The sequence below is a fragment of the Papaver somniferum genome, chromosome 10, assembly GCF_003573695.1.
Source record: "Papaver somniferum cultivar HN1 chromosome 10, ASM357369v1, whole genome shotgun sequence".
NCBI classification, from domain to species: Eukaryota; Viridiplantae; Streptophyta; class Magnoliopsida; order Ranunculales; family Papaveraceae; genus Papaver; species Papaver somniferum.
The window spans coordinates 144,324,350-144,342,547 of record NC_039367.1 but is presented as its reverse complement, the minus strand read 5'-3'; the positions used below and the strand labels follow the sequence as shown (position 1 = coordinate 144,342,547).

Below are 18,198 nucleotides of genomic sequence, written 5' to 3'. Positions count from 1 at the left end.
AAGTTCGAAATGGCCTAAGCATTCATGCTTTCACTGACGGATACCAGAATCTTATCTTCCTCTTTGTCATACTTATCCCAATCCTGACATGCTAGTTGCTGATTTCATTGTAGCTAGTACTAGGACATGGAACATAGATCTCAACAATAGTTTCTTCACAGTGGAAAATGATGAAAAGATTTTTAGAATTAGAATCCCTCTCACTGGGAATGACATATTGGTATGGTTGCTGATACGTATGATCTCTGTACCTTGGTAGGTATTATTATAAAGGCGGAATTCAAAATAATAATAGACGAGAAACTTAGAAAACAGAACACAAGTAGTAATTCAAATAAAGTATTTTCTCTAGATTATGAGCAAGAAAACGATTACAATTCTCTCTTTGTTACGCTCACAATCTTCTCTAACAGTGGATTAAACTTAAACTGTTTGCTAAGCTTGCACAAGTATTGTTCCAAGTTTTCTCTAGGTTTATTGTGCCTAGTATTCTGTGTGTCCTTAGCTATTAGCCAAATCCCTCTATTTATAGCCTTCATCGTAATCAGTCGACCAAGGACTTCTATTAGGAATTTATTTCCTAAACTAAGAGTATTTCCTAAAACAAAACTCTTCCCTAACTAGGAATTCTGCCTAGAATAGGATTCTTCCCTCAACTTAGCTTGAGGTTAACTAAGTTCCCTAAAGGAGTACAAATACACCTGTATCATGGGTCCCCCTTTTAAGAACTTGAACTCCTGTGAGAGTTAAAAATGAAGGTTAGGCAACTCGAGAGTCCCTTTTTCCTTATTAAACCACTTGGCCTTTCTAGGAACTTGACCTTTGCATCCAATTAGAAAAGCTTCTTTCTCTCCTTGTCGCGTTTTAGTCACTCTTCGCTCCAATATGTAGTCTCCCTTGAGTGGTTCCTCTATATCAAACCATAAGTCTTCTACCCGTGGTAAGATCATAGTGTCGTCGCCGTCATCATCAAGTAATGGTGGTTCAAACAACTTCAAGTATTCAGCATTTATAACCGAGTACATTCCTAGATAAGGTGGTAAATCCATACGAAAGGAATTGTCACCAATCTGATCGAGAATACGAAACGGTCCATATCTCAATGGCTTCAACTTCTTACCTTCCCCCTTCAGTCATTCCTTAACTAATTTTAACCATACTAAGTCACCAACACCGAAATTACAAGGCACAAGATGCTTGTCATGCTTTGCTTTGTATTTGGCTTGTGATTTCTTTAACTGTGCTTCAACAGTCGCATGAATCTGAGATATCTTCTCCAAGAATTTTTGTGCCTTTTTCCGTTCACTTCCTTCCTTTCCCCCCATTGAGGTGTCACTAGAAAATACTAGATCGAAAGGACTAGGTGGTAAGTAACCGTAGCACGTCTCGAAAGGAGATTTTCCCGAAGAACTGTGAACTGCTCTATTGAAAGCAAACTGTAGATATGGTAAACTCTCATCCCAAGTTTTAGGATGCTTAGAATTATATCCCCTTAACATGTGAACCATAGTCCTGTTGACCACTTATGTTTGCCCGTCTGTTTGTGGATGAAAAGATGTAATCTTCTTCAACCTAGTGTCCATCATCTTCCATAAAGAATCTCAAAAGTGACTAAGGAACCGACTATCCCTATCAGAAATAATCGAAGTAGGTAACCCAAAATGCTTCCACACATTATCAAAGAAGAGCTTTGCTGCACCGGATCTCGTTACCGTCTTTGTACATGGAATTAATGTAATCATCTTGTTGAATCGATCAACCACAACGAACAAGTAATCATAACCAGACCTTGGTCTTCGTTAACCCACCAAGAAAATCCATAGAGATACTCTCCCAAGGCCTTGATGGTACTAGTAATGGTAGATATAACCCTTGTTTTCTGTTGGAAGGTTTAGATATGCTACACAACTTACACCCTAGAACTAACTTAGCCATATCATCTTGCATCTTTGGCCAAAAGACATAACGCCTGAGGTTAAGTAGAGTTTTATTCATTCCAAAGTGTCTAGCAACTCGGGAAGTGTGTGCCTCTCTCAACCACTGTAAACAATCTTCTTCTGGTATGCAAAGTAACTTACCTTTGTATAATAATCCATCTCGTATTTCATACACGCTTTTCAAACCACTTTTTACACCTTCTAACACCTTCTTGAAGTCTTTGCTGGATGTGTATGACTCTGCATACTCTTGAGGAATAATTGGCTGAATTCTCATGACCACCATTAATGCTCGAACTGGAGGTCGAGATAACATATCTGCCACCTTTTTTTTTATTCCCTTCTTGTACCTAATGAGAATATTGAAAGTCATTAAGTAAGACATCCACTTCATGTGTCGGGATTGTTGTAGTTTCGTCTGAGCGTGTAGATACTCCAATGGTTTGTGATCTGAATGTACCACTACTTATTTACCTAAGAGGTGCACTCTCCAATGCTTGATACATTGCTATAAAGAATAAAAAATTTTGTCATAAGGTACGTAGTTCTTAATAGCACCTGAGAACAGTTATGAATGGTACTCCACTGGTTTACCATCCTGTAACAACACTCCTCCCAATGCATAGTTAGAAGCGCCGGTCTCAACTTCAAAAGTACGCTGTAAGTTAGGAAATGCCAACACTGGTGCTTCTGAAATCTTCCTTTTTATTAACTTAAAAGAGTCTCCATGGGTTTGTTGTCATTCAAACTTTGCCTTAGCTCCCTTCAAACCATGTAATGGTCCTGCAATATTCGAAAAATGCCGGATAAACTTACGCAAGTAGGTGCAAGCCACTAAGAAACTCCTGACTTCAGTTACGGTACTAGGTCTAGGCCACTTAGTGATCACTTCAACCTTCCTTGGATCAATCTTCCGTTTTCCACCACCAACAATGAATCCAAGGTACACCAACTCCTTTTTTCCAAACTCACACTTCTTTACGTTCGACTTCAGCTGGCCTTCATGTAACACTTTAAACACCTTCTCAACGTGAACGAAATGCTCTTCCCAAGTTCTGTTGTATATTAGGATATCATCCAAGTAAAAAATCACAAAATCTTCTATAAAAGGTCGTAACAAATCATTCATCAAACGCATAAACGTCGCTGGAGCGTTACACAAACCAAAACGCATCACCAACCATTCGAACAAGCCTTGTTTGGTTTTGAAAGAAGTCATCTAGGTATCATCTTCTCGAACTCTCATCTGGTGGTATCCGAATTTGAAATCTAACTTTATAAAGATTCGAGCTTTTTCCAACTAATCCATCACGTCGTCTATCCTAGGTAGAGGGTAACGATTCTTGATATTGATCTTGTTTAATGCTCTATAATCAATACACATACGCCAACCTCCATCTTTCTTTGGTACCAACAATACTGCTGATCCACAAGGTGAAGCACTTGACACTATTATTCCTAATTCTTGGAGTTCCTAGACTTGTTTCTTGGTCTCATCAGATTCCTCGACGGTCGTGCGATAAAGACCTACATTAGGTAGAGAACTCTCCCCGGTCAACATGATTTCATGCTCCACACTCCTCTTTGGCAGTAACCCTATGACATCATAAAATAAATCCTTGTATTTCAACTTCAACCTTTCTAGGTCGCCTTCTTGTTGAGCAGTCAAGGCTTCTAAACATACTCTACTCGGCTCCTCTTCAAGAGAACAGATCACAAGTAGAATGAACTTTGTGCTAGCATTCACCAACCGCTTAGACTGAGTGGCTGTGATTAAGCTTGCTCCCTCAAGAGGAGAATCTATAACTCGAATCACAAAACTTTCCTCATCTTTGGTAAAGGTATACTTTTGTTCCCTCCTTTGTAGAGTTGCATCTCTATCCCATAGGTAAGGACTACCTAGTACTACCTGGAAGACATCCAAAGGAACTACGTCGCATGTAACTTCGTCAATATATGACTCATACAGAGCAAATTTGAACGTACATTGTTGTGAAACTTGTAAGCCTCCTTCTTGTTGAAGCCATCATAAAGGGTATGGTTTTGGATGTTTGATAGTCTTCAATCCTAACTTATGCACCAAAGAATTTGAAAGTAAGTTCTTCTAACTTCCCGGATCAATAGCAACATCAACTAGTGATGTTTTGACTTGCATCTTCACTGTGAAGAGTCGCTCCCTAAGATCATCTTTTGAAGGTCTTTTTTTTGCCCCTGTGATAAGAGAAAGCTTTGAATTGGGTTCCGTTAGTCCGTGGACTTCCCTTGGAGTTTGAGTGACTAGTGCTGCCTTCTTGGCTTCTTTCCTATGCAACCATTTAGGCTTAAGATGAGAGTTCTTAACCCAACACTTGTCGATAATGTGACCTGTTTGTTTGCAATGGGTGCAAGTCAAACCTTCCTTGTCACTAGACTTCCCTTCTTTTTTCCTCATTTCACCTCCTTTTACAGTGGTACCTCCAGATTTCACCTTTGTATTTCCCTTTGAATCAGATTTCTTAAGCCTGCCTTCAAAGACATTAGCTTTTATACTTGTTTCAGAGATAGTATCCACCGAAAACATTTTTAACTCCTTCCGTATATACTCAAGGATCCCGGAAATATACTTCATATAGATAGCATGATCTTCCAAGTCTAAATCCAAAACCATAGCTTGATTCTTAAATTCGGAAATATATTCTTGCACGGTTTGGTTGTAAGTCTGCTTCAAGTTGTACCACTTGAACCATCTCTCCTCAAGGTAGCCAACCGGATAAAGCTGTTTCCTTACAACTTCCTTGAATCTTTTCCACAATAATACCCCTTTTCCTACGTTTTGTCTTTGATAAGCTTTCCACCAGGTTAGAGCATGCTTTTGTAGCTTCAATGCCGCGAAAGCAATCTTTTCCTTTGAACCATATTCAAAGAAATAAAAATACGTCTCTAAACGTTCAATCCAGTCATCCAATTTTTCTACATCGACACTCCCATCGTAAAGTGGAATATCAACACGAAAATCAATTTTCAGACTCTTACCATGAGGTTTAGTTGATGTAGAACTTTTAAGAAAATCACTTTTCTTCTTCTCATCCTCATCTTCTTCTTCTGAATCGTCTTCTTCCGGTTCATCTTTTTCCGAAGCTACAGGTGAAGGTGTAATTTTTTTCTTCGTCTCCGGCTTGGGTGTATGAGAACGAATACATTCGCTCAGTTCCTTAAGGGTAACTTGAATTGACTTCATGTCTGTCTGCAACTTAGCCCCCTTTTCTTCCATAGTTTGTGGTTCGCCTTCCTTAGGATCATCATCTTACTTTGTCATCCTTGATCCCCTTATTTTATTAACGTCTTCTAGCCTCTCGAGTACCTCACCAAGCTTTATGTAGAGAGATCTAGTGAAAACCATAAACCACAGGGATTTACCCTAAAAACTAACCTCACTCGTGATGCCAACTTGATACGTATGATCTCTGTACCTTGGTATCTATTACTATAAAGGCGGAATTCAGAATAATAATAAACGAGAAACTTAGAAAACAGAACACATGTAGTAATTCGAAGAAAATATCTTCTCTAGATTATGAACAAGAAAACGATTACAATTCTCTCTTTGTTACGCTCACAATCTTCTCTAACAGTGGATTAACCTTAAACTGTTTGCTGAGCTTTCACAAGTATTGGTCCAAGCTTTCTCTAGGTTTTATGTGCCTAGTATTCTGTGTGTCCTTAGCTATTAGCCAAATCTCTCTATTTATAGCCTTCATCGTACTCAGTCGACCAGGGACTTCTATTAGGAATCTATTTCCTAAGCTAAGAGTATTGCTAAAACAAAACTCTTCCCTAACTAGGAATTTTGCCTAGAATAGGATTCTTCCCTCAACTTAGCTTGAGGTTAACTAAGTTCCCTAAAAGAGTACAGATACACATGTATCAGTTGCATACCAAAAATGGGGATTTCTCAGTGAAAACTGCTTATAAGGCTCTAGCAGGTGAGCTTCAATTCTTGCAACAACCCCATCCTAGTCAACATACATATAAGGATATTTGGAGTTTTCCCACTCTTCCCGAAATACAACTCTTTATTTGGAAATGCATAGAAAACATTCTCCCCACCAATGCCAGATTCATGTAATATAGAACTCAAACTGAATCATGTTGCATGTGTGATACCAACTCTGTTGAACCAGCTGTACATTTATTGTTTTTATGTCCATTTGCGAAATCTGTTGGTTCAGTCAAACATAAAATGTTGGTTTGATGATTGGTTAAAGAGTACTAATAGTTTAGCAATCAAACAGTCGATATTTGTCACGACTTGGTGTATTTGGAGAGATAGGTGCTTTCAGATATTTGAAAATAAAAATGTCATGCCGATAAATACTGCCAACTATGCAATGAAACTGATAGAAGACATAGATCGTAGTATGTCTGTAGTACATACTCAGCCAGTTACATTACGGGCACCTGTTCAGGCCCCGAACAACAATGGTCTGCCTGATATGTGTAGTATTCTTCATTATGATGCAAGTTATGATAAAGATACTAATGAAGAAGGTTATGGGCTTCCTTTAACTGATATGACAGGGACCTTCGAAGGATGCAAACTTGTCGAAGGAGTAGCAAGAACGGCGGAAGAAGCAGAGTGCTTTGCTGTACTAGAAATAAAATGGATGGAAGACAAAGGCATAAGTAGTTTCTGCATTCGTAGTGATGCAAAAAACGCAAACACCTATTTAAATAATAATAACAGCCAACTGTGTTGGTTCAGTCAAACTATATTAGATGACTGTCAATTTCTCTTGAACAATTTTTTCTTTCTCAAGATTAGATTATGTTAATAGGAATTTCATATCTTTAGCTGATAGAGCAGCCAAGCATTGTAGAAGGCACAATGTAACAGGGGAATGGTTGGGTGATAAACCTTCCTTTCTCCTAAACATGTAATCTTTTCTTTGGAATGAAATTTATTAATTTAGCAAAAATAAAAAAAGATTTTTTACAGAAGGCATAGTTGGGAGATATTCTCATAAATTGAAGGATACTCATGATTATATGGGGATGAATTTTGGTTAAAGGGACATTTTTAATTTGGTATCCCCTTCTTTGTTTTTTTCCTACTAGGTCTTCTTCTTAGTTTCTAAATTCTAATCGGTGAATCAAAAACAAAAGCGAGAAAAAGAAAACGGAAATTACATACCATTAACATTATAGGAAGCTTTACGGGTCCCTTGTCACATTGGTAACAACCACCAGTATTGAGTTTAACATGCACGCCCAAGTTATCCTTCTCTGGAAAGTGTTAGTTATGGTTATCATACCAAAGTACTCAGGAGTCGAGAAAGACAACAAAGATACATAAGTATTATGTAAATTACGTAAACAGAAATCATCAATAGAGAAAGAATTCATAGTAATTTAAAAAGATATTTCGAAGTGTGTGGCCGTTGGGTTTAATCTCAACTGGTTTAATGTTGACAAGTGAATTGGTATCTCCCTATCAGTCGGTATTGCTCTCATGACGAGTTCAATGCCGACAGTTGAGTCAGTATTGCTCTCATGATGAGTTCAATACCAACAGTTGATCAGTAAATAGTATTACCTTTCCCCACTTCTCATAAATCAATGACCATCACTTTAGCCTTTTTTTGAATTCTCCGGGACTATGATAGGTCGTTCTTCGAAATCTCCAGATAAGTCAACTCCAATGTTCAATATTGTATTGTTGGATGAATACAATACCGACTTAACTGTCTTTTTTGTTTTTGTTTTTGCATATCAACAATCGGTATTGCTTTGTTATTAATGCTGTGCCGACAGAGTCTCTAAATCTCTATAGTGAAAATCTTCCAGAATCCTTTTTTCCCCTCTAATTTCTAAACTAACACTAAAAATCAAAAATCAAAATATGTTGTTTGGGGATACTCAAGGGTAATTTAGTCATTAAAAAATATTTGGATAAGGGGCACTTCAATTACTTCATAATATTTTTTTCTTTTTTATGGAGTATCCCCGAATTTGTGAGAGTATCCCCAGTCATGGGTTCTTTTTAAATCACAGATGTACCACCATCACGTCACCACATAATTTTCACAGAGTGAGAATTCGTGCACATTCCTTAACTAGTGTATATTTCACATTTCAATCTCTACCCTTGATTTAACTTAAAGAGTTATATAACGAGGGTCATGATTCTAAATACGAAGATAATGAAACCATCAGTTAAATAATCAACCAATTAAAAAGATACGTGAAATATACACTCGTTAGAGGGGTCGTGATTCATTTTCACAAGGTCGGGATCCAACTTTTACACGGTAGATGTATCGCCACGTAATTCAAACTTTTCGTTGAAAAAGAAGATATACCGCCACGTCACAACGGATTGTTTTTCAATGTGTGCCTTACAAACACTGTAAAAATTCTTACCGCAATACCTTTTCGCCATCTTCGATCTCGCTCCACAACAGAAGTCGTTCTGATCTCCCCTTATTCTAAAATCCTAAATCCCTAAAACAAAAATGGGGATTAGATTCATTCTACTGGTAAATAAACAAGGCCAAACTCGTCTTGCACAATATTTTGAATACCTAACTCTTGAACAGAGAAGGATTCTCGAAGGTGAAATTGTCAGAAAATGTCTTACTCGTACCGATCAACAGGTTCATTCACTAACCTCTCTTCTTAATTTCTCCACCATCTTTTTTATTTAAATTTATTGCTCATTCTGATAGTTTTTGATTCAATAATTAATCATTGCAGTGCTCGTTCGTTGAGCATCGGAATTATAAAGTTGTGTATAGAAGATATGCGTCACTATTTTTCTTGATTGGTGTTGATGATGATGAGGTACATATGTCACATTCTTTTACTCCCTCCGTTTCAGGAAAAGTGATATTTTCCCATTTCCAATTTGGCTTATCAGTATGATGTTATGGTAGTTTCCTAGTACGGTTGGCTTCCTTGTCTGTGTGTGGAATTGAAGGTCCTATTCATGGTATGCCTTATTTGAAATGATGACAAGCTATAATTCATTTTTTTTGCAGAACGAATTAGCGATATTGGAATTTATACATTTGCTAGTGGAAACCATGGACCGTCATTTTGGGAATGTGGTAAGATTGAATAGCCCATGCAATTCGTGTTGATGAATGTGCATTGTGTTCATTTGTGATGTTCCTTTATGCTTAAATTGATCATATATATGCAGTGCGAACTAGACATAATGTTCCATTTGGAGAAGGTACATTTTATGCTAGAGGAAATGGTCATGAATGGGTATATTGTTGAGACGAGCAAGTCAAATGTTCTTGCTCCAATACAGCTTATGGAGAAAACTGCATAATTTTCCTGAACCAGCCTGTTACTTTACTTTTCTGAAAGTTCGCGTCAACGACCTTTTGGTTTGTTGATAACTAGGACTTAGGGATTTCCAGGTGACAAACTAAGTCTTCTCTTTTTTGTAGAACCATTACCTCGGATAGTTTCTTTTTCAGGTAATTGGTGTATAATTAGCAATTACAGAACCTTCAGGGTCCTGTCTTAATAATACGCATTCTTTTCGTTTTTACTCTGGAAAATTTGTTGTTGCCATCTGCTATAACTACAATTTTAAACTATAATGCTTATGACTAAGTATTAGAAAATATTTGTTGAACTTTTTTTGGAACCTGACTATTATAAGATGAACTGAATGGAAATTATGGAATGAACCATTACTGCTTTTTCCTTTTCAAGTCTACATTATGTCGGTGTTAAAGGAAAAAGCTTGATTATATTGCAGTAAACGGAGTCTTGGTTTAGAGCATAAAGGTATTCAAATTGTGGTGCTATTGTAGTTTGTACACTCCTCTATGCGGTGCTATTGTAGTATGTACACTGCTCTATATTCGCCAATATTATCTGCTAATTTTTCAAATTTCTAAGTAATAAACTTTCAGACTTTTATAGCATTTCACTAAATTCGTTACCCTATTGGCTTTTTCTTTTCTGAAGCAATTGATTGCAATTTTTTTTTTCCTTTTTTGGTTTGTGCCCATATTAAATGGCCAAATCTGTACACTGACTAGTGATCTCCGTCTCAGGTATTGCCATATAAGTTAATGGCCAAATCTGTACACTGACTTGTGATCTCCGTCTCAGGTTTTGCCATATAAGTATCCAAATTGGTTTGCAATCTAGAAAGTCACCGTGTTTTGATAAGATCCCTGCTAGAATGCTTATAATGCCATAGAATCCTCAAGCCTATCTTGGCATTAATGGCACGTCTTAATTGTTTTTACTGATATGGAGCATTCATGTATATAGGACCAGTCATCCTTTGTCTTTATGTTTGCTGTCTTAATTACTGTCTATTTTAGGCAAACTGTAATAATTACTGTTGTGATTATATAAAGGTTATTCCCCTTTCTCTGAGATTATCTATTCTTCTTTCTGTAATCTACAATGGGGAAAAGAGTTATTCTTTATGGGTTGGGAGGAAAACTTTGTTTGTTACTAGTATTAGCTTCTACTGTTTCAAGTTTTGGATTAGATAATGAGAGTATATATAAAGAAAACGATCTGGAAATTGAAAGGAAACTAGAGATGTTGAATAAACCTGCAATCAAGAGCATTCAGGTAACAATATTTGTATTTCAGTCTATACAAATTCTTTGTTTCAACATAAGAAAAGAGTCGCAGTATCATATTCTCAGTACATCAAATAGAATGGTTAGTTGCGCGTTTTATGATAATGTGATTGTTGTGTTCTTCTTATAGAGTGAAGATGGTGACGTCATTGAGTGTGTTGATATCTACAAACAACCTTCTTTGGACCATCCTGCTCTCAAAAATCATAAGATTTAGGTTTTCTCTATCTCTGTCTCTCTAGATTCAGCCATTCAGGTTCTTAGTGCAGTTTTGACAAGTCTGGTTCAACTAGTCCAATTGTTAAACCGAGTAGTGTCGTTAAATCTTGAGGAATTAGTACTAATTATTGTATGGTGCTTTTGTTTTACTATGCAGATGAAACCAACTATTACTTATCCCAAACCCGAATTGAAGGATACGAGGAATAAGGCATCCAGACCAGCATCACAAATTTGGCAGAAAAGTGGAAGTTGCCCGGAAGGCACAATCCCTATACGAAGGATTCGAAAGCAGGACTTGCTCAGAGCTGGTTCTCTCTTGATAGATATGGAATGAAGAGTCCATACGTTTTCAGTAATCCTAACAACACAATATATGATATTATTCCTAACAAAACGCACCACTTTAATTATCTCAATCAAACGGGAGTGTCAGATGATTTATATAGTCCATATTCCAATCGTTCGGTAAATTCCTATTCTTTCAATTAAATGTTCATGTTCTGTATTTGTATTCTCCCTAATCTAACTGAAACTAGAGTTGAAATTTTGGATTGATTAATTTAAATGTCTAAAAGCTACTTGAAAATTACTGCAGTTAGCAGTTTTACTCACTCTTGGTTATAATTACACTGGAGCTCGGGGAGAGATAAGTGTTTGGAATCCACAAATTTTGAAATCCCAGAAGGGCCAGATCGTGAATACAGTGCAGCACAAATATGGGTTGCAAATGGTGATTACTTGGATGAAAGTGTAGAAGCTGGATGGATTGTCAGTATATACATTTCACACCGTATCTTTCTATTACGTATGCTTGATTTTTATACATGTAACTTGTTTGAGAAATTATTCCAGGTACATCCTCATAATTACGGCGATAATGCAACAAGGTTCTTTATATATTGGACTGTAAGTATCTCATCTTGTTCTCTTTAGTCTTTCCTATAAATGCTGCATGCTTGAGTTCTTTTTGTAATTTGCAGGCTGATAATTCAAATACAACCGGTTGCTTTAACCTAATCTGCCAAGGCTTTGTGCAAACTAACAGTGAGATAGTCCTTGGCAGTAAACTCGATGTTTCAAGTTTTGAAGGACAACAATATAATATATCTCTTTTTATGTACTGGGTACGTGCAAATTAATTCTTCAAATTATGGTTGCCGAATCAATATAAATATCATGTAAATACAATGTTAATTTCATGTGATTATGGTGAGTATTTATGTATGGATGTTTTTCTTTTTAATCAGGACAAGAACACACAAAACTGGTGGTTAGAGTATGACGGTAAACAAGTAGGATATTGGCCATCTGAATTATTCAGAGTCTTAAAACAAAGTGCAGCAACGGTTCATTGGGGAGGAGAAGTTCAATCTAATTTTTTATCATAGAAGACGAATCACACTCACACATCAACGAAAATGGGTAATGGAATTGAAGCGTTGCATAATTATTCAGCATGGATCAGAAATACCAAGATTATTGATAACTCTACAGTCGAAAAGTATCCTGAATGGGTTCATGAATACAAGGATGAACCTGACCTGACTGTTACAGTTCTTACAACTGGGTCGAGCAGGTTGAGGAACCAGTTCTTTATTTTGGTGGCCCGGGTAGAAGCCCCAAGTGTCCATGATGTGAGACAGTTTATTCTGTGCTCTGTATTGTCATGATCTTGGCATTCTTTCGGATTGCTGCAATTCAGTGATTGTATAAATAAAAAAGTACAATATTGTTTCTCAGTTTGATGTGTGCAATTTTATGTTTACTTAACTTTGATTTTAATTTTTATCAGCAACAGACAATAACACTCGGTGTATTATGAAAATGATATACACCTGACAAATGTGCACCCGGTGACAGTACCAACCCTCCCATGTATCACTGAGGCAGAGCCGGTGATGAACAGGTTGCAGTTTGAAGCAAAAGGAAAAAGCTCTAGCGTCGGCTTCTATAAGTGTGCCCGGACCAATCCAATATCCCGCTTCCTCTTACCAACATAAAAAGTTGAGTTTGTGTGCTATTCTGTTTCGTTCAGTAAATGATTGATGTAAAATGGGTGGATAGCGGGTTGCAAAATCGAGAGACCATATGCTTGCAAAATGTGATACTCCCTCCGTCTCACAAAAAGGGGTCTTTTACATTTCTAAGTTGAAAAATTGAAAGACTGACGGTGACTTTCTAGTTTCTACGCACCGAAGGGGTCTCTTTGGTCCAAAGAAAAAAACTTCAACATAAAATTAAACGAAAAGGCAAAAAACAACTTTAGACGTCAAAATTGAAAATGATTGAAATCTTCACAGTTGCGTTTGTAGTCCAACGGTTAGGATAATTGCCTTCCAAGCAATAGACCCGGGTTCGACTCCCGGCAGACGCATTTCTTTTTTCCTCACAAACAGAAGTCATCTTTTGGCTCGGAAGCAGACGCTTTTCCTCTTTCTGGCTGACTAACCAGAATTTTCTTTTTGCTCCAAACCCTGTCACCAAAAATATGCATCCTACTTTGAGTAGGACTCAGATTTCCAATTCGAAACGTATCGAGACTACAACAGTATTTATAAATAAATAAGTGTAGCAGCGTTGTTCTTTCTCTCATAAACCATTAATCTATCAGAAATTTAGTCCATCACAATCGAATTAACAAACTTTCGTTCTTATTTTATTTATTTTTTTCACTAGCCATCAGTTCTAATTATGTTTGATAAAGGAATAATAAGCGATACTACGTACAGAAACCCGACCTATCCAGAGAGGAAGTCCGTTTGTTACCATACGAAAGAATATATTTCAAGCAAATACAGGAATTTGGCAGAATTAATTGAAACCAAAAGAAGAAGATTGTTTTCGAAGAAATACAGAGAACTGAGAGGACTGATTGGAAGCAAAAGAGGAGATATAAGAAAAGGTATCAATGAGGTGAAGAAGATATTGCACGGGCTTGGTAACATGGGTAGTTATAATCCAGGGGACGATGATAACGATGTTTTTGACAGTAAACTTGATGCAGCTATCTTTATTTTTCAGTATGATCTTCCGGATGAGTGTTTGAAGAATGGGACGATAGATTGTGTTACGCTTGATTTTTTGATATTCGACCGTCTGAGACTGATTTATATTAAGCAGAAGGAGGAGGTGGCGGAGAGGAATGGTTGGTTAGTTCCATCTTCAGAATAGTCTAGTTTCATAATCAGAGTTAAGGATTCAAAGTCATACTTGTTTAGGGTTTTAAGATATTAATCTCAATGCAGCTCGTATGTGATGTGTAAACATAATATGCTTTATAAAGCTTACGGGGATCTCTTCCATTCAGATTATTTATTTATTTATTTATTTTTTTTGACATTCGAGGGTTATAACAGTAGAGAAACTGTTCTTGTCACTGTTGTTTTTCTTTGTGAATACAATTTTTTTGTAACATCTTGTTCAAGTTTTCTTTTCTAACATGGTCATTGAGCCGATTTTGAGTGAAGGTGCAATTTCTGGTTCGTTCAGCAGTTTCTTGCTCACAATAAAATGTTTAGGTCGCTGAGACATTTTCTGGCCAAGTTAATGATAGGATCTCACATCTGTCCGTCAATTTTTGGCTCACTATTAAAAGTGTAAAGCCCCTACATATACATGATTAGAAAAATCGTTCTGGTCATTCCCACAGTAAATGTTGGTTTTCTTTACGACTACAAATTTTGGGCAACACGGTTACTGAGCAGGTCTGAACAAATTTTTGGTCGCTGGAAAATTTCTGGTTCACATGGCAATTTTTAGCTCGCGATGCCTGGTTCAGGTTGCAGGTAGATTTGGGCCACTGAGATATTTGCTGGCCAAGTTTGTGATAATATCTGACATTTGTTTGTTGATATTGAGTTCCTGACCGCCAGTCAACCGGCAACCAAACACTTGATAGAACTTTCTCTGATTATCTTTGTTTCGTAGGGATCATTCTGAATTAAAATGTGAATTTAAGAAGAAACTCTGATGTCTTTTTTTTTTGATCGGTCGAAACTCTGATGTCTTTGAGATTCTGAGGAACACAATGTTTCCACGAGTGCTGCAGGGAGATTAAAAATGCCCTGAAACCAATCCACAAGAATGAGTAAACCATTAGTATGAGAATATTCTATCAAGCGTTTGGTTTCATTCCTAAAGACATGTTCTTATTATTAGCGTGTGGGGCAGCTGACGCCTGACGGGTACAGGAAAGAGCAATAGGTACGTTGTTTCTCTTCAAATATCTCTGTCAACTCTATATGCAATTTGGTCCTCTTGATTCTATCACTAACGTGATTGCTGCAGATGTTCAATTGGGAAAAAGAGAAACTACCTCATATCCAGATGAACCGATAGTTTATGGAAGGGATGAGGACATAGAATACATAGTCAATCTCTTGCAAAATGATACGGGAGGAAGTCGAAACGACCACCAAGGAAGAGATGTTTCCGTCGTTGCCATTGTAGGGATGGGTGGTCTTGGGAAGACTACTCTTGCTCAAAAAGTTTTCAATGATAGAAAGATCATGGATTATTTTGTGGTCAGATGTTGGATTTGTGTGTCTGATGATTTCAGCCCAGCAATGTTTTTCAGAATTATCTTAAGATCCTTAGGTGAGGAGGTTGCTCACGATCGACAAACCTTGGACTATCTACGGTCTCGCCTTCAAGACAAACTCGTTGGTAAGAGGTTCCTTGTGGTGTTGGATGATGTATGGAATGAAGATCAGGGCACGTGGGATACTCTAAAGACATCATTAAGCTGCGGAGAGTTTTATTGTTGTAACGACTCGTCTTCCAACAGTAGCATTGTTAATGGCTACTCTTCCGCATTACTTACCAAGAATTTTGTCAGAAGAGGACTGTTGGTCTCTGTTTAAGGGACGTGCTTTTATGCATGGCGAAGATAAAAGTTATCCGGAGCTGGAAGCAGTTGGGAAGGAAATTGTAAAGAAGTGCTGCGGGATACCTTGGGCTGCAAAAGCGTTAGGAGGCTTACTTCAGTTCAAGAGAGAAGAAAAGCAGTGGTTGAATGTGAAAGACAGTCAAGTTTGGGAGCTTCAAGACAATTCATCGGATGCCATTTTACCTGCTTTACAATTGAGTTATAAGCATTTATCTTCACAATCGAAGCAATGCTTTGCTTACTGCTCTATTTATCCCAAAGATTACCTGATGAAAAAAGAAGAATTAATTTTATTGTGGATGGCCAATGGTTTTATTCAATCAACAGAAAGAATAATGGAGTATGAAGATGTAGGGAACGAGATCTTCAACGACTTGTCATGGAGATCATTTTTCCAGGATTTCCAGAAAGATGAAGGAGGCAATGTTATAAGCTGCAAAATGCATGATCTGGCGTGTTCTGTTATGAGTGATGAATGTGTATCCGTGGAGTGTGATTACAGCAAGGTAAGTAATACCACTAGATATGTATCATATAAAGAAGACGATACAGAATTTGAGTACTCTTTCCTGGAAACCATGCTTCGGATCCGGGAGTTTCGCCTAGTTCCTTCATATTTCAGGAGGTTCAAGTTCGGCTTTCAGTTAAGTTTCCTTGGATTTATCTTCTCGAATCTAAAATGTTTACGTGTATTAACTTTGGCGGGGTTGACCATAAGCAGAATCCCGAATTCGATAAGCAAACTGAAACACCTGAGGTATCTCAACCTTTCCGAAACTAATATCACATCATTCCCAAAGGATTTCTGTCGCCTTATTAATTTGCAGGTCTTGATACTACACGGTTGTCACGTTCTTAAACGTTTACCATCAGACTTGAGAAAAATGACAAATGTTAGACATCTCGACATTACAGGGTGTTATAGGTTAAAGAAAATGCCAATCGAAATGGGGAAATTGATTTCCCTCCGAACCTTGAGCTTAATTTGTTGTGGGTAAGTATAACTGAGCTAAAAGACCTACAGTATCTCAAAGGACGGCTAAGAATTCTTGGATTGGAGCATGTGAAAAGTGCAGCAAATGCTAATTTAATTCAAAAGAAGCATTTACAATCTCTTTATTTGTGTTGGTCTTCAGGATTACCGGATACCGAAGAAGAAGAACAAGCACAGCTAATGGTAGGAGAAGGCCTCCAGCCTCACCCAAAATTGAAGAGATTGTATATAGATGGTTATGGAGGTGTGAGATTTCCTCATTGGATTGGGCTTGGGGTTTCTTTGGTTGAAATCACACTTTGGGAGTGTCATAAATGTGAACATCTCCCGCAACTTGGTAACCTACCGCTCCTTAAGATCCTTAGATTGGATAATTTGCATTCAGTGAAAAGCATCAGCGAGTTTTATCATCATGGTGATCAAGTCATTTCTTTCTTCCCGTCACTTAAAGAGCTGTATATATCTGGAATGTATCATCAATCTGGGGAAATCTCATTACCATCCCCGTTGTCGCATATATATAGAATGTATCATTTTGAAAAAATCTCATCGCCATCTCCATTGTCTCCGTCTTCTTCTTCATCGCAGTCATTATCCTCGAATCAAGTATTATCATTCCCACGCCTTCGAGTTTTAGAAATTCGTAACTGCCCTGAACTGGCAAGTTTTATCTCATTGCCACCTTCTCTAGAGATGTTAGTACTAAGAAATACTCATGAAGAGTTACTATTGAGATACTTGAAACAATCCCCTTCTTCTCTTGAAAGGCTAGAAATCGGAGGATTTCCGAATTTGGTATCCGTTCATCAGAATAATGGCTTGAGGGATCTTGCAAACCTTCGGGAATTGAAATCTCGGGTTGTCCAGAACTGGATTTTGAGAACTTCATTGCCCTTACTTACATCTCTGAGAATAAATTATTGCTCAGGACTCACGACTTTGGAAGAGTGGATGCCTAACCTCACATCACTTCAGTATTTGGTGATCGAAAATTGCAAGAATTTGAATTCTTTATCAGATGGATTGCAGCGACCAACGGCGCTCGTAGATTTGAGGATTCTAGATTGCAAGAATTTGAAATCTTTTCCAGATGATGGACTAGAACGACTCACCGCTCTAAGATTTCTGATCATCAAAAATTGCCATCCGGATCTACATAGACAATGCAGGAATGAGGAGGGACACTACTGGGACAAGATTTCACACATTCCAGAGCTCTGCATTTATTGACCGCAGGTGAATTCACTATTGTTAGTGATTCTAAATAAATACTGCATCCGTTTCTAAAAAAGAGATGCTTTCAATTTTTCATTTTAACCTAAAAATAAGTCAAATCATAAAAGTGAAAGTATCTTTCTTTTAGAAACGGGGGAGTAGCATTTTTGGAACCGCTACATGATTTAGTGTCTGGGTTGCAAAAATGTTGAGGAAATGTTAATGGTATGCTCTTCTTGTTTTCTTGTAACAATACTAGTATAATGACTTCTCCTGCTATGAATATTGATCTCTTCTAGTTTTTGCTTAGATTTTGGTCGATTTTGCTTTCTTAGAGGCACG

The 18,198-nt window shown here is 37.4% G+C and overlaps 2 protein-coding genes and 1 non-coding gene across 5 annotated transcripts; all 3 read left to right on the top strand.

Moving 5' to 3' along the window:
- The first annotated feature begins 8,350 nt into the window (after nucleotides 1–8,350).
- On the top strand, nucleotides 8,351–12,497 carry LOC113315245 (AP-4 complex subunit sigma-like). Of its 3 annotated transcripts, XM_026563550.1 has the most exons (10): nucleotides 8,351–8,569; nucleotides 8,670–8,756; nucleotides 8,954–9,022; nucleotides 9,118–10,526; nucleotides 10,668–10,754; nucleotides 10,914–11,224; nucleotides 11,355–11,527; nucleotides 11,612–11,665; nucleotides 11,740–11,883; nucleotides 12,007–12,497. In XM_026563550.1, the coding sequence occupies exons 1-4, from the start codon at nucleotides 8,429–8,431 to the stop codon at nucleotides 9,250–9,252; spliced, it is 432 nt and encodes a 143-aa protein (XP_026419335.1). In that variant the 5' UTR covers nucleotides 8,351–8,428; the 3' UTR covers nucleotides 9,253–10,526; nucleotides 10,668–10,754; nucleotides 10,914–11,224; nucleotides 11,355–11,527; nucleotides 11,612–11,665; nucleotides 11,740–11,883; nucleotides 12,007–12,497. The 3 variants fall into 3 exon arrangements, with proteins under 3 accessions (XP_026419335.1, XP_026419334.1, XP_026419333.1); XM_026563549.1 differs by having other exon boundaries at nucleotides 9,118–10,754; XM_026563548.1 differs by lacking the exons at nucleotides 9,118–10,526; nucleotides 10,668–10,754 and having other exon boundaries at nucleotides 11,355–11,883.
- Nucleotides 12,498–13,061: 564 nt separating this feature from the next.
- Nucleotides 13,062–13,133, top strand: TRNAG-UCC. The gene has a single exon. It is a non-coding gene; the product is annotated as a tRNA-Gly (tRNA).
- Nucleotides 13,134–15,000: 1,867 nt separating this feature from the next.
- Nucleotides 15,001–17,871, top strand: LOC113316406 (putative disease resistance protein RGA1). Its single transcript, XM_026564592.1, has 4 exons — nucleotides 15,001–15,424; nucleotides 15,546–16,153; nucleotides 16,270–16,404; nucleotides 16,573–17,871. Exons 1-4 carry the CDS (start codon nucleotides 15,001–15,003, stop codon nucleotides 17,869–17,871), a joined length of 2,466 nt encoding a protein of 821 aa, XP_026420377.1.
- The last annotated feature ends 327 nt before the right edge of the window (nucleotides 17,872–18,198 follow it).

Coding starts and splice junctions, on each gene's coding strand:
- LOC113315245 (XM_026563548.1), top strand. CDS start 8,429: ATGGGGATTAGATTCATTCTACTGGTAAATAAACAAGGCCAAACTCGT. Junction 8,570..8,669: donor TTACTCGTACCGATCAACAG/GTTCATTCACTA, acceptor TAATCATTGCAG/TGCTCGTTCGTTGAGCATCG. Junction 8,757..8,953: donor TTGGTGTTGATGATGATGAG/GTACATATGTCA, acceptor TTTTTTTTGCAG/AACGAATTAGCGATATTGGA.
- LOC113316406 (XM_026564592.1), top strand. CDS start 15,001: ATGCAATTTGGTCCTCTTGATTCTATCACTAACGTGATTGCTGCAGAT. Junction 15,425..15,545: donor CCTTCAAGACAAACTCGTTG/GTAAGAGGTTCC, acceptor GTCTTCCAACAG/TAGCATTGTTAATGGCTACT. Junction 16,154..16,269: donor TGGAGTGTGATTACAGCAAG/GTAAGTAATACC, acceptor TTCATATTTCAG/GAGGTTCAAGTTCGGCTTTC.